This window comes from Vulpes vulpes, chromosome 2 (genome assembly GCF_048418805.1).
Source record: "Vulpes vulpes isolate BD-2025 chromosome 2, VulVul3, whole genome shotgun sequence".
Classification (NCBI taxonomy): Eukaryota; Metazoa; Chordata; class Mammalia; order Carnivora; family Canidae; genus Vulpes; species Vulpes vulpes.
In genome coordinates, this window is record NC_132781.1 from 120,548,711 (window position 1) to 120,560,963 (window position 12,253).

A 12,253-nucleotide genomic window follows, 5' to 3' on the forward strand; every position below is an offset into this window, starting at 1 on the left:
GATTAAATAACTATGCAATTATTTAATGTCAGCGTCTCAGTATGGACCGTGAGCATCATAGAGACAAACTATTTCAGTCATGTTCCCAACTATAACCCCAGTACCTAGCCCAGTGTGTGGTGTGCAGTTGTTGCTCAGTAAATGTTGGTTGAATAAATGGACACAGAATTCCACCTCTTCTCACTCTGAGGAGAGGAAATGAGCATCCTACTTTCCCCTTCAACCCTCAGTCTCCGTTTGATATGATGGTGTAGAGGTCACGCATTGCAGCTGTGCTCTGATCTAAGTCCACCTCCCTGGGGATGGGGAATCCCAGATCAGGGGAAACCATAAGCAGGGACAGGACTTGGAAAAATTGTAAAGCATTTCCTGGATGTGCTCACCCACCATGACAGAATGCACAGATGTGCTCACCCTCACTCATGTTCACTCTTATGCATTTTCTCTCTCTCTCTCTCTCACACACACTCTTTCTCTCTCTCACCCTTTCTCTCTCTCATACGTGTTCAAGGCCTGCCCTGCAGCCACTCCCCTGGTACCAAATCCTTCACTCATAGTGACCTAACTCTCCATGGATATTTTCCCATCCATTCAGGCAAAAACTATTTATTGAGGAACTTCAGTGTGTCAGATGGTGCCAAGGATCACCTAATGGACTGTGTGTGTGTCAGGGTGTTTCCCTTTCCCCTCAGAAACAGAAATAATGTCATACTACAAAATCCCAAAAATGCATGACAGTAGTCACTGTGGTAAAAATCCAAGCTGGATTGGAATTCCTTTGGATCCTTTATAGGTTAGCATTTTTAACAATTATCAATCACTTCATGTTTTTTCTCAATGCTTAGAGTGTCTGACGGTCTTCGTTAGGTGCTTCAGTAGGAGGCAGGTACCATAGCAGGGTCAGTGCCCCTGGAGCTGTCATGGGGAGGCACCTGGCCTGGTCTGGGTGGGCTTAGGGATCCGCTCTGACAGATTTTATTCATGTTACCAAAGCAGAGGTAGGAAACTGGCAGTCTGGAGAACAGTATCTGCATCAGATCTGCTGTGAGAGGGAACTTGAGGAATTAGGGAAGTGCCTCAGAAAAGGTTTGATTTTTATAGATGATACAAGGCAAGCAAGTATGCTAAGCAAATTTTTCAAAGGAATTGCAAATATTACATGTTCTAATCCTACAGGCCATCTTTTGGCATGGGATGAAGATACAGAGTACTAGATTTGGGTTCCCTGGGAGAGGACAGGAGGGGCCTGAGTGGGGCTGGCCTGGAAGACTGTATTCACCATCCCGCTCTCTCCTCAGCTCCCAAAATGGTGATGAAACCGGCACCTGGCCCAACAACCAATTTGACACAGAGATGCTGCAAGCTATGATCTTGGCCTCTGCCAGTGGTAAGTTGTGCCCTCTGTGTGTTGGGATGGGAGATGTGAGGTTCTAGGAGAATAGAAGTCACCTGCCTTAACCTGCATGGCGTCTCTGGATCTTTCAGCTGCTCTGAGAAGACTCACAAATCCTGGACAAAAAGCCAGATTGAGAAGCAGTTCAGGGTCCTGGGATGTCTAGAGGGAGTGGAAATGGAAAGATTGAGGGAATGTAGAGCAGTAGTGTTGAGAGTCCAGTTTCAGAAGGGGATGGCATAGGTCAGATGCTAGTTCTGTTACTTACTATCTTTGTGAATTTGATCAGTTTGCTTAATCTTACTAACCCTTATTCAGCCAGGAAAATGGAGGCAGTGGCCTCAAAGGGTTGTCGTGAGGATTAAATGAGATGCCACCATAGAGCACAAAGCACTGGGGGTGGCCCAGGCAAGCCTTCAGTTTGTGCACATGGGTGTGAGAGAATGCACTTGGACCCTTCACTTTTTTGTTGCTCCTCCCCCCCACAGAGCAGGATTTTGATTTTTCTAGAAGGCTGACAGAGATCCTCATATGTGATAGAGATTCAGCCCCTGATTGTTGTCCCTGAAGAGTCAAAAGGGTCCTGAGCAGGGGAAACAGAACGATATTAGTACTTAAGAGCACAGGCTTTGGAGGCAGGTCAACCTGGATTCAAATCCTGGCACCCATGCTTCACTGTGAGTTATCAAGGAAGGTCCTAAGCCCCTGTGAGCCTCAGTTTCAATGACTATAAAATACTATGACAGATCTTAGAGCAGTGTTGTGAGGGCCAAAGGGAGGGCCTTAGCGCAGGAATGCCCGAGTACAGGCATGCTCCACAGTGGCTAAAATTGATTAACTCGTATCTTTATTGACCCATAAAAGGCAGAATTAGAGTAATGCCTATTAATAAGGACCAGTTGTGGGAGCAGCAAACCCTAAGCTTCCGGTGGAGAGTGTCAGAGGATTAAGGCATCAAGGCTTAACACAGTGTAGTCAAAGCCCTGGCCCCGAGCATGTGTGGAGGGCTGGTAGAGAACCAGGTAAAATCAGAACAAAAATCACTAAAATCACACCCCTGTACTGTCCTCATTTTGAGCTGCAGATGCATGATTCTAATGTAGTCTGACTCTCAGGTTGATGTTTTTTCTTCTGTGGTGACCACGTCTGCCTGTAGATGTAGCCTATATTTCCCTTGTAGCTGAATAGGTGCAGAGGGTCAGGTCCTCTTCCTATCTTGCTTTATTCTCTCTGACTAGAGGTGCCAGATAAAATACAGGATGTTCAGTTAATTTTAACTTCACGTAAGCAACAAATAGTATTTTAGCTTAAGCAGGCACCAAATGTTAGTATTGGGACATACTATAGAAAAAAATTGCTCATTGTTTATGTGAAGTTATTTAATCAGGCATCCTGCATTTTTTTGTTGTTGTTAAATCTGGTGAATGTCTCCCAGATGCCTGTGGGCCTGAATGAAGCCGGGCCCATGGTAGGTGAAGGGGGCGAGGAAGAGGGAAGTGACAGAGCCTGCCCAGGTCGGGGGTGCTGTGCTTCTGGAGAGGCCAAATACAGAGTATGACAGAGGCAGGTGGGTGGGTCTGGGAGATGCCAAGCTGGGTTCTTGAGGAAAGTAAACTGACAGGCATATTTAGCTCTTGTGGTTTTTAGCAGTACAGCCAGGAAGCAGGCTTTTTGACCTAAATCCACATTTATAAAACAGAAATGGAATTGGTATTTATGGCCTACAACTAGCCTGGGTCACTGCAGGCTGGCTCCCTGTCAGGGCTCCACCCCTCCCGCCCACACAGCGTCTGACCTGAGTATAAGCTTGGGCCTTGGGGAATGGATCCAGAAGGTTGAAGTGGCAGGGTCAGGCCCTACTCTCACTTTCATACCTGCTTCCCTGTCTTGAAGCCAGAGAGGTTCCTGGAGTCCAGCCCAGCCTGGCGCTAGGGGCTGCTGAGGGGGAGTAAGTATGAAGGAAACTAAATACATTTGGGAGGTTTTTTAAATAAACATTTGGAGGGAAGTGTGTTTTCAAGGAGGTTCTGGTTTGTGGTTCAACTGACCCTGGTCTGGCCTGACCAGGCCTCCCTGTCTGGAGGTGCTGTTTTCAGCGCTGGGTTGGGGTGAGAAGGGCAGGGGGGATGGGGTGGCCAGGAGCTGGCGAGGAGGCCAGCGCAGCTCTCACTTTCAGGCCAGAGCTTTTTAAAGATTTTATTTTTAAGTAATCTCTACACGCAACATGGGACTCGAACTCCCAACTCTGAGATCGAGAGTCCCATGCCCCTCCTAGGGAGCCAGCCAGGCACCTCTTCCTTGCTGCTTTTTTTTTTTTTTTTTTTAAGATTTTATTTATTTATTCATGAGAGACAGAGAGAGAGAGAGACAGAGAGAGAGGCGGAGGCACAGGCAGAGGGGGAAGCAGGCTCCACGCAGGGAGCCTGATGTGGGACTCCATCGGGGTCTCCAGGATCATGCCCTGGGCTGAAGGTGGCGCTAAACCACTGAGCCACCCGGGCTGCCCTTCCTTGTTGCTTTTTAAAGGGTGTTTCTCTTTGGAATAGAAAAGACCTTGGTCCCCCGCTCACTGCTGTGATGGAGGGATAGGAGGAGGGGCTGCTGAAGAATTGATTGTACAGGTCAGAGCCTGTAGTCTGCCTTCTCCCCGCTCAGATTTATACCTGGGAAAGCAGAGGCCTGAATCACGCAGGGCCTCTGCCAAGGTCACCCAGTTTTTTTTAGTGGCAGAGCTGACCAGAAGGAACTCGAGTGCCAGCCTTGTTCTCTTATGCTCCAGATTTGCACATCATCTCCCTCCTGGTCCAGCCCCACCTTGATGTTCTCATAGGACCTGGGCCGATGGCAGGCCTGTGCTCCTGGTGAGAGGTGGCAAGACCTGCCTTTGTCATTTCCATCCCCCTGGGGTGCTCCCTAGAGATCTAGGATGTTTGTGGGACATAGGTGGGCCTGGCCTGCAATGACCCAGTCAAGCCCATGCCTTCTCCCTGTTTCTCCCCATTTATTTCCCTTTCTCAAGAGCCTGTGTGCATGTGTGCATGTGTGTGTGAGTGCGTGTGTGCATGTGTGTGTGGGTGTGTGTCCCTCCACCCCCCCACCCCTTTCTGGCACCTCTGAAGTCTCCCCTTAGCCTTAAATCACTCTGGAATCCTGGCTCTTTGAAGCCGATGCTGGGCCCCTACCTCCAACCCCTCCATTCCCAGGCTGAATGAGGGGTGCTGCAGGGGAGGGTGAGCTGGGCTCCCTCCTGGAGTTAATTAGGGAAAACATTGGGAAGTCAGTTGAATGAAAGGGCTGGGGGAGGGGCCCAGCCTGGAGAAAGAGAACAGGAAGTGGGCAGCTGCTCCCTCCCACTCAACCTCTCTTCCACACAAACCCCCAAACCCCTCACATCCTGGGATTTGGGACTTGAAATGGAGGTTGTAGAAACCTGAGCGCTGGCGCAGGGAGGTGGAAAGCCAGAGTCCCCTCTCGCTCCCTCCCTTCTCCCCCTCCATTCCCTTCTCCTTGCCTCCCCTCTCGCTCCCTCCCTTCTCCCCCTCCATTCCCTTCTCCTTGCCCCTCCCCCTCGGCTGCTGGTCTCTTTCTCAGTCCCTGGTTAGTGTCCCAGGATTAGTCAGCCTCTCTGGCTTTAGGCTTTAGTCAGCCTCTCGACCCACTCCCAGGGTCTAGGGTGGAGTCAAGGGCAGCTGGGAGGAGTGCTCCTCTGCCCTCCGGCTGGGGCTGGCCTGGGAATTCCTGGGGCTTTAACCCTTCCGCTGCCAGAGGACTCCAGCAGAAGCCCTTGTGAACTCTGAGTCGTGGAAAGTTTTGGTTTTCCTTGCTGGCCCCATTCGGGGAACATGTAGAGTAGAGTAGAAGTAATGACACACACTCGGCAGTGGTGAGGGTGGTGGCAGCCAACGCCTCACGATGGGCAAGTACCAGGTGCCTGGGTACTGCGTGCTGCTATGGCTTTGAGTTAGTCTTTTACCTTCTCTGGGCCTTGCTTTCCTCATCTGTAGAGTGAGGATAAATACCACATTACCTCACTGGATTGTCCTGGGGAGCTGAAAGCCATCATGCCCGTGCACTCTCTAGCCAAGTGCCTGGCACAGAGTAGGCATCTGCTGCTGGTACCATTATGAAATGAATGCCTGAGAACCACCGCCCTCCCCAGACTAACAACGGAACTGCTAAATACCCACCCTGTGGGTGCTGGCAGGAGAAGGATGGAAGGACCAACAGGTCCTGGTTGCAGCCCTCCAGGAGACCAAGGTCCAGTGTGGAAGGAAACCAGGGCGACTCCCTTGAGGACGGTTAGGGCAAGAATTTGAGAGCGTTTATCTCAGCCCTGAGAAAAGTAACAGCTAGCACGTTTTAAGCCCTTGCCGTGTGATGGGCACTATTCTAGGTGCTTTATATGCTTCATGATCCTGGTTAGCCTTAACACAAACCTGAAGGGGTAGATGCTATTTTTAACCAGTTTCACAGATCAGAAAACTGAGGAGACTTAGGGGAGTTTAGGTGGACTTGCCCCAAATCAGTTAGTAGGTAAAGGAGCTGGGAATCAAATCTAGGCTGTGTCACTTACCCCCCACCCCTTGTGCATAGAGGTGGTATTCCCAGGGCTCATGGGCACTTGGCAGGCATTCATTCACTGGTTGTGCTCTCATGGAGTAACTGCTGGGGACTCAGAGTTTAGCTCCTGACCTTCCTCTGTCTCTTGCAGAAGCTGCTGATGGGAGCTCCACCTTGGGAGGGGGCGCTGGCACCATGGGCCTAAGTGCCCGCTACGGGCCCCAGTTTACCCTGCAGCACGTGCCCGACTACCGCCAGAACGTCTACATCCCCGGCAGCAATGCCACACTGACCAACGCAGCTGGCAAGCGAGATGGCAAGGCCCCCGCAGGTGGCAACGGCAGCAAGAAGAAGTCAGGCAAAAAGGAGAAGAAGTAACGCAGAGGCCAGGCCCAGAGAGCCACAGGGTGGCTTCCCCCCACCCCACCCGCCCCAGCCAGCCCAGTCTCTCCTTACCTGTACCCAAGCCTCGATTTTCGGGGCTCACCCCCACGATACTGGTAGGGGTCCAGGCCATGCTCCCCTTGGGAAAAGAAACAAGTGCCCAGTCAACACCCCCCTCTCTGCCCCTAAGGGATGGAATATGCAAAGGGAGTTCTGCTGGGAACCCCCATCCAATCAATTGCTGTGCCCAGTGGGGGTAGTGGGGTTTGTGTAGACACCATTTATCATTCCTCCTTAAGTTACAGCTGGACTTTCCCATCTTCCAAATTCAATCAGACCCATCTGCCATCCCCTGCCTCCCTCCTTCTCCCCACCCCCTCGGCAGCCCTCTTTCATAAGTAGGGTGGTCTGGGTGTTGAGGTACCTGGTGACCTAAAAAGTCTCACAGTTCTGAAGCGTTAGAAGGCCATCATAACCTTTAGGCCTCTCCAATTCTCAAACTTCCTCCAAGCATGGTTTGGTGCCAGTCCTTTCATCTCCTTCCCGAGACCAGGCTCAAGTTTTGGGAGATGCAGTCACCATTCCCATGGTACTGATGCTTACTGGATTTAGGTGTGTGGGGGGGAGCATGTAGCTACCATGCCTCCTCCAAACACCCTCGGGACCAGTGTTTTGTTCTGTTTTTCATTGTTTGATGTTCCCACTGCATGCTGTGACTTTCCCCTCCCCAAACAAGAGACTCCATTGCATGTTCCAAGACAGTATGGGGTGGTGAGATGAAAGGAAGTGTGTGGCTGTGGGGGATGGACAAAGCTTGACTGACCGGTTATCAGGGTCTTGTAGAAGGCTTTGTATGTCGCCAGGGTACTGGCCAGATCCCCAGTCCCAGCCATAAACCAAGTACCAGGCTGGGCCCTCATGTACCATGTAAAGGCAGTAAACTTTGGGCTAAGCTGTTAGCATCAGTAGGTTTAAACTGGCATTACAGTCAGAGGAAGGTGTGAGGACATTTAGGACCAGGCCCCTGGAGAGGTCAGAGGGCCCTCTGTGGGTGCTGGGTACTCCAGAGGTGCCAGTGATCTAAGAGTCATTGTGGCCCCAGCAGTGAGGGAGGGTTGGGCTGGGCCATTCTTGGTCCCTGGGTTTTGGGGAGACATAGAGCTAGACCTGGGACCAAATGGATGGGATGTTTCAGCCTGGGATCAGGGCTTCTCTGTGGGGCCCTGCGCTCCCCAAGCCTCTGTTCCTTCATTTTGCCAGGTGCCATTTCTTCCCCAGAAGGCCACTGTCCGGCCCCCTCACCAGTCTGCCCCCCAGTGGCCAGAGCCTGGTTGAAGTCCCCCAGTGCCTCCTTGTGCATAGACCTTTCTCTGCCCACCCCTGTCTACCCCGCCCCAGCCTCGTACACCCAGCGGGGCTGTGCAAGAACCCCACCCCAGCCCCGACAGTAGTATAGAGCCCCCCCTTTCGGCTGGTGTAGAGTAGCCAATAGTGTAGTGCGGTGTGCTTTCCCGTGGTGGCGGGTGGGTGGAGGGCTCCGTGCCGACTGCCCTTGAATCCGCCAGCGGCGGCCGTGCTGTGTTTTGTGCTGTGTCCACGCGCTGCGGCGCCCCCCTCCCCTGTACTGACGCCTAGAAGTGCTTCTCTTTGCATAGTCACGTAGCTGCCCCACCCACTCCCCTTCCTGTGTCTCACGCAAGTTTTATACTCTAATATTTATATGGCTTTTTTTCTTTGAAAAAAATTAAAACGTTTCTTCTGAAAGCTTGAACGCTTCTGTGTAAGGGATGGAGGCTCCTGGCGAGTATGGATGAAGGGATGCGCTGAGCGGTGCGTGCTGGACGAAGGGCGGGATCGCCAGGCGACGATGGTGTTTGCGCCTCGGTTTCGTGTCATTGCCCACGAGTCTGTATGTGACCGTCACGTGGCTGTGTGCTAGAGGTACTGTTGTGCAGCGGCAGCAGGGCACGACTGTGATTGTGCTTGTGGCTCGGTATTGCGCTGCGTGTAATCGGCTTCTGCGTCTGCTGTGGAGGCGGGCATTTCTGAGTGCAGCGTGTCAGCGTGCAGTGGAGTGTGCAGTTGGGCGCTTGCGGCTGTCTCCCTTGCGGCCCTAGGCGCCAGGCTCCAGGCGGGAGAGGATGCCCCGGGGCGGGGCGGGAGCGCGTTGGCGCCCGCTACAGAGCTGGAAATGGGCTGGTGCACCTTTCCTTGGTCTCGCCTCTTCCCTGCTAACATTAACGCCCCGGAGTACCTTTGTGGGCTTCTCTGAAGGAGGGGCGCGCCTCCTTTGCCCATCCCCCCTACTGCCGAGTGAGTTTGGGAACACTGTGGGAGTGGGAGGCCATGCGCGCACAGGCCCAGGCTATAGCCTGGACCTCAGTTTACCCATCTGGAATTGAGCTTCCTACTCTCTGCAGCAAAGCCAAGATTAGAAGGTTCAGCGCTTTGTTGCTGGGGAGGGGACCGCGGCGTCAAGGGCTGTGGGAAACGAGGTTGCCGGCCGGTTGGCGGCCGACCCAGGTGGCCCGCCCTCTCTGCGCTTTCACTCTTCAGTTAGTCCTCCTCCTCCCCTCCCCTGCCTCCCCCTTGAAGCACACTGGGAGTCCGGTCTCCTGCAGGAAGTACGGAAGGTGGAGAGGAGGCCGAGCGGAAGGACAGACACACAGACGCCCCCGGGGCGGGGCGCTGGTCAGCGAGGGGATGCCTAACCGCGGGGCGGAAGGAGACCGTCACTGGGTGTGCAGGGCGCAGGGCCGCGTCGCCTGGCCGCGTCGCCTCGCCCTCGGAGCCCTTCGCCGGCTCTGGCAGCGCCTGAAGACTGTTGTCATGGAAACCAAGCCTTCCAACTAAGCATCTGGAGGCGACGTCCTTGTGTGGGAGGAAGGGCGGTGAGCGCGGTTTGGGATGGAAGCAGGGTGTTGTTTCCGAGCGCCAGGCTGCGGAGGGCGGGGTGCTGGGCGCCTGGGTTCTATTCCAGGCACGGCAGCAGCGGACTGGCAGAGCGGGTGAGCAGCTGTGGCTGGTCCCCTAGTTGGCATGTGCGCCCGTAAAGCTCTGGCCTCCGGTGGGGGGAGGAAGCTGCCCAGGCTCCAGGGCTATTTACAAGGCTTTTATTTCCAGTTCTAGAGCCTGCCCCAGTGGTGTCCTGGTCCTCTTCAGGCCCCTCCTCTCTAGTCTCCTCCGCTTACAGCGTGTAGGGTTCCTTTGTGCAGGTCACCACGTGCTCAAGTATGGCTCTGGGCAGGAAGTGGCCTGGAGCATGATCCCTGGCTTCTGACCTCTGCTGCCAGGCTCAGTTTCCACCCCAATGTTAAGTTCCTCTAGTCTAAAGTATGATCTGTGGCCACCAAGGGGGGTGGGGGGGGGGGTAGAGGAGAGATGGGAGACTGCTTCCCGCAGCAGAAGAGGCACAGGTATTGGGGGCAGGAGGAGGTGGGGAGCTAGAAGTGAATTCCAGAAAGGGTTGGTGTGGAGGGGGGCGGGGCCTGCACTGCAGCCACTCCTCGGTGCACATGGTGCAGGCTGTGTAGGCTCAAGGGCAGAGGCCCAAGCAGGGTGTTTGGCACATGACAGGCGCCTTAAACTTTTTGACACTTATTTGTCAGGTCAACCAGGGATTTGGAAAACAGCTTAAACTCACAAAGCAGGTGGTAAGGTAATACTGTTTCAATGCTTTATTAACAACTGGAAACAAACCCAATAAACTGGAGGTGATGACATCCCAGAAGCCCAAGAGGCAAGGGAAATAGGTTTGCATTTTGTTTTTTGTGTATTTTTTATTAAATGCATCTTAGCAAAAGTAGATTAAAAAAGAAAGGGTCAAAGCCCCAGATGTCAGCAGGGAGGAGCAGACTCAGGGAGGCAGCCTCCCCCTCATCCCCACCTTCTAGGGAAGAGCTCAAAGGAGCTGCTGTTGCACCTTCACACACAGGCCTGAAGGCTGAGCCAGCACCCAGGTTCCCGGCCTGAAAGCCTCCCTGCAGGAATGCTTCGGTCGCCTCGCCTAAGTCCCCCCTTTGCTCCACAACTTGAATTCTGGGTCAAGCCGTAACAGTACCATTCTCTCTCCCTACCTGGGGGTGGGAAGCTGAAAGCACAAGGAGGGCAAAGTGTCACCTGGAGCCAGAGAATCTGAGCTTCCTGGAGCCGGGGCTACTGAGCAGCTTGGCCTGCCCACTGTTCAGAAGGGAGCAGGGCTATGCTGTGTGGCCATACTCCTGTGCTTACTTGCCCAGGGCCCAGTTAGCATTTGCACATTTGGCTTGATAAATATATTAAATTTATAAAAACTGTGGTCTCAGAGCTCCCATTATTCTTAGGCCTGGTTCAGCTCTACCAGAGAAGCTGTGCCCCAGAAATGGATAATGGGAGAGAGAATTTACACAGGCTAGCTTAGGGCTGAGGCAAAGGTCCAAGGTCCTGCTCAGGATTGAGGCCTGTGGGGATAAATCCCAGGGATGCTGGGACCTTGCTATCAGAGCCTCTTACACTATGGAGGGGAAAGGGGAAAGGAATAGTTATTTTCTTTAAAAAAAAAAAAAAAATCTCATATAAAAATAGATCCATTTGCAAAACAATTTCTCAGCCAGGAGGCTCCACCTCCCATTTCCTTGGAGACAGAGGGTGAGGTGTTGGGATGGTCACAGTACAGCCCATACTCCAGATGAGATGCACCAAAGCTTGGGGGAAGGTGTGAGCAGTGACCACGGCTAAGGAGCCCAGGCAGGTATAGAGAGTTCACAGAGGCAGAGTCATAAAACATGGCAGCAGGCTGGGGATGGGTCCCACAGTGTCTCTAGACATTGCCTCTCCACAGGCTCTTGGCCACCGTAGAACAGATCAAGTGGTCCAGGTCCTTTTTGTTTTGGGAGGCCGTTCCCAGGAAGGTGCAGTAAGGGTGGGGCTTGCTCCCCACTTCTCTAGGCATGGCTCCCACTGTCACACCACTAGTAATAAATAACAATAACCAGGAGAGGGAACAGCAGAGCAGAGGTGACAGCAGTGAAAGGAGGGAGAGAGCCCAAAGGTGCACAAGCCCCATGCTGTTGGCAGGGCTCGAGAAACCACAAAAGAAAAGCACAAACCCAGTGAGATTGACCCAGGGGAAAGCCCACTGGAAAGGCAGGGGCTGGGAAAGCAGGTGGGGCCTCGTCTGAGACAAGGCCTCAGTGACAGAGAGGAGACACTTGGGGTTAAGGCAGCAAACACGGAGCCTGCTTTGGTACGACAGCCAGGCTGGCTGGGTGGGGCTGGGGCCTCCCTGCTCTGCCCTCTCCTGCTGGCCTCCCGGCAGCTGAAGCTGTGCTGATGGACAGAGGAAGAGGGTCAGGGTGGTAGCAGCCGCCCCAGAGGAATACTTCCGCGACCCTGGAGGCACATGCCACAGGACCAGACAGTCTGGGGCTCCTGGAGGAGCTGCTATGGCCGCAGGACCCAGCTTAGTTTGCACGGCCAACCAACTCCTTGGTTTCCTCCAGGATGGTGGGGACCCCCTCACTGTTCCTGGGCACCTTAGAAGGAACAGCAGTCATGGCGTTGTCCTTGGTCAGCTCCGAGGCTAGCAGAGACGTGACTGCACACCCAGCCTTCCTGTTGGCTGCAAAGAGGAGACATGAAAGAGCTTGACCACACAAGGCTCAATTTCCAATCCCTTTCTGACACTGGCAGACGCTCAGCCTGAAGCCATGCGAACGAATGTGGCTGCACACTGATTCAGGGAGGCCCCTATTTGAAAGCAGGAGGGGCGGGGATCCCAGAACAAGGGGGAAGAGATTTTCTCTGTGCAGAGAATGTTAAGGGCAGGGTGCAGGCAGGAGAGCAAGCCTCGCTCGTGCTTCCCTGGGTGGACACTGTACACGGGTGTCAATGCAGCCAGCCAGACAGAACGTGGAGCCAGTCTGCTGTGTAACTTAA

At 53.5% G+C, this 12,253-nt stretch overlaps 2 protein-coding genes across 29 annotated transcripts in view; one reads left to right on the top strand and one right to left on the bottom strand.

The window, feature by feature from the left end:
- LOC112934395 (protocadherin gamma-C4) overlaps nt 1-8,101 on the top strand; it is a 186,454-nt gene extending 178,353 nt beyond the window's left edge. For all 26 annotated transcript variants that reach the window (XM_072749813.1, XM_026017954.2, XM_072749819.1 and 23 more), the window contains 2 exons: nt 1,299-1,387; nt 6,105-8,101. In XM_072749813.1, coding sequence (XP_072605914.1) covers nt 1,299-1,387; nt 6,105-6,331 — 316 coding nt within the window. In that variant the 3' untranslated portion in view covers nt 6,332-8,101. The remainder of the gene's footprint in view (nt 1-1,298; nt 1,388-6,104) is intronic.
- A 1,890-nt stretch (nt 8,102-9,991) lies between these two features.
- The window catches only part of DIAPH1 (diaphanous related formin 1), a 94,128-nt gene continuing 91,866 nt past the window's right edge, over nt 9,992-12,253 (bottom strand). For 2 of the 3 annotated variants that reach the window (XM_026018032.2, XM_026018014.2), the window contains one exon: nt 9,992-11,936. In XM_026018032.2, coding sequence (XP_025873817.1) covers nt 11,779-11,936 — 158 coding nt within the window. In that variant the 3' untranslated portion in view covers nt 9,992-11,778. The remainder of the gene's footprint in view (nt 11,937-12,253) is intronic. The other variant, XM_072749825.1, reaches the window with a different exon arrangement.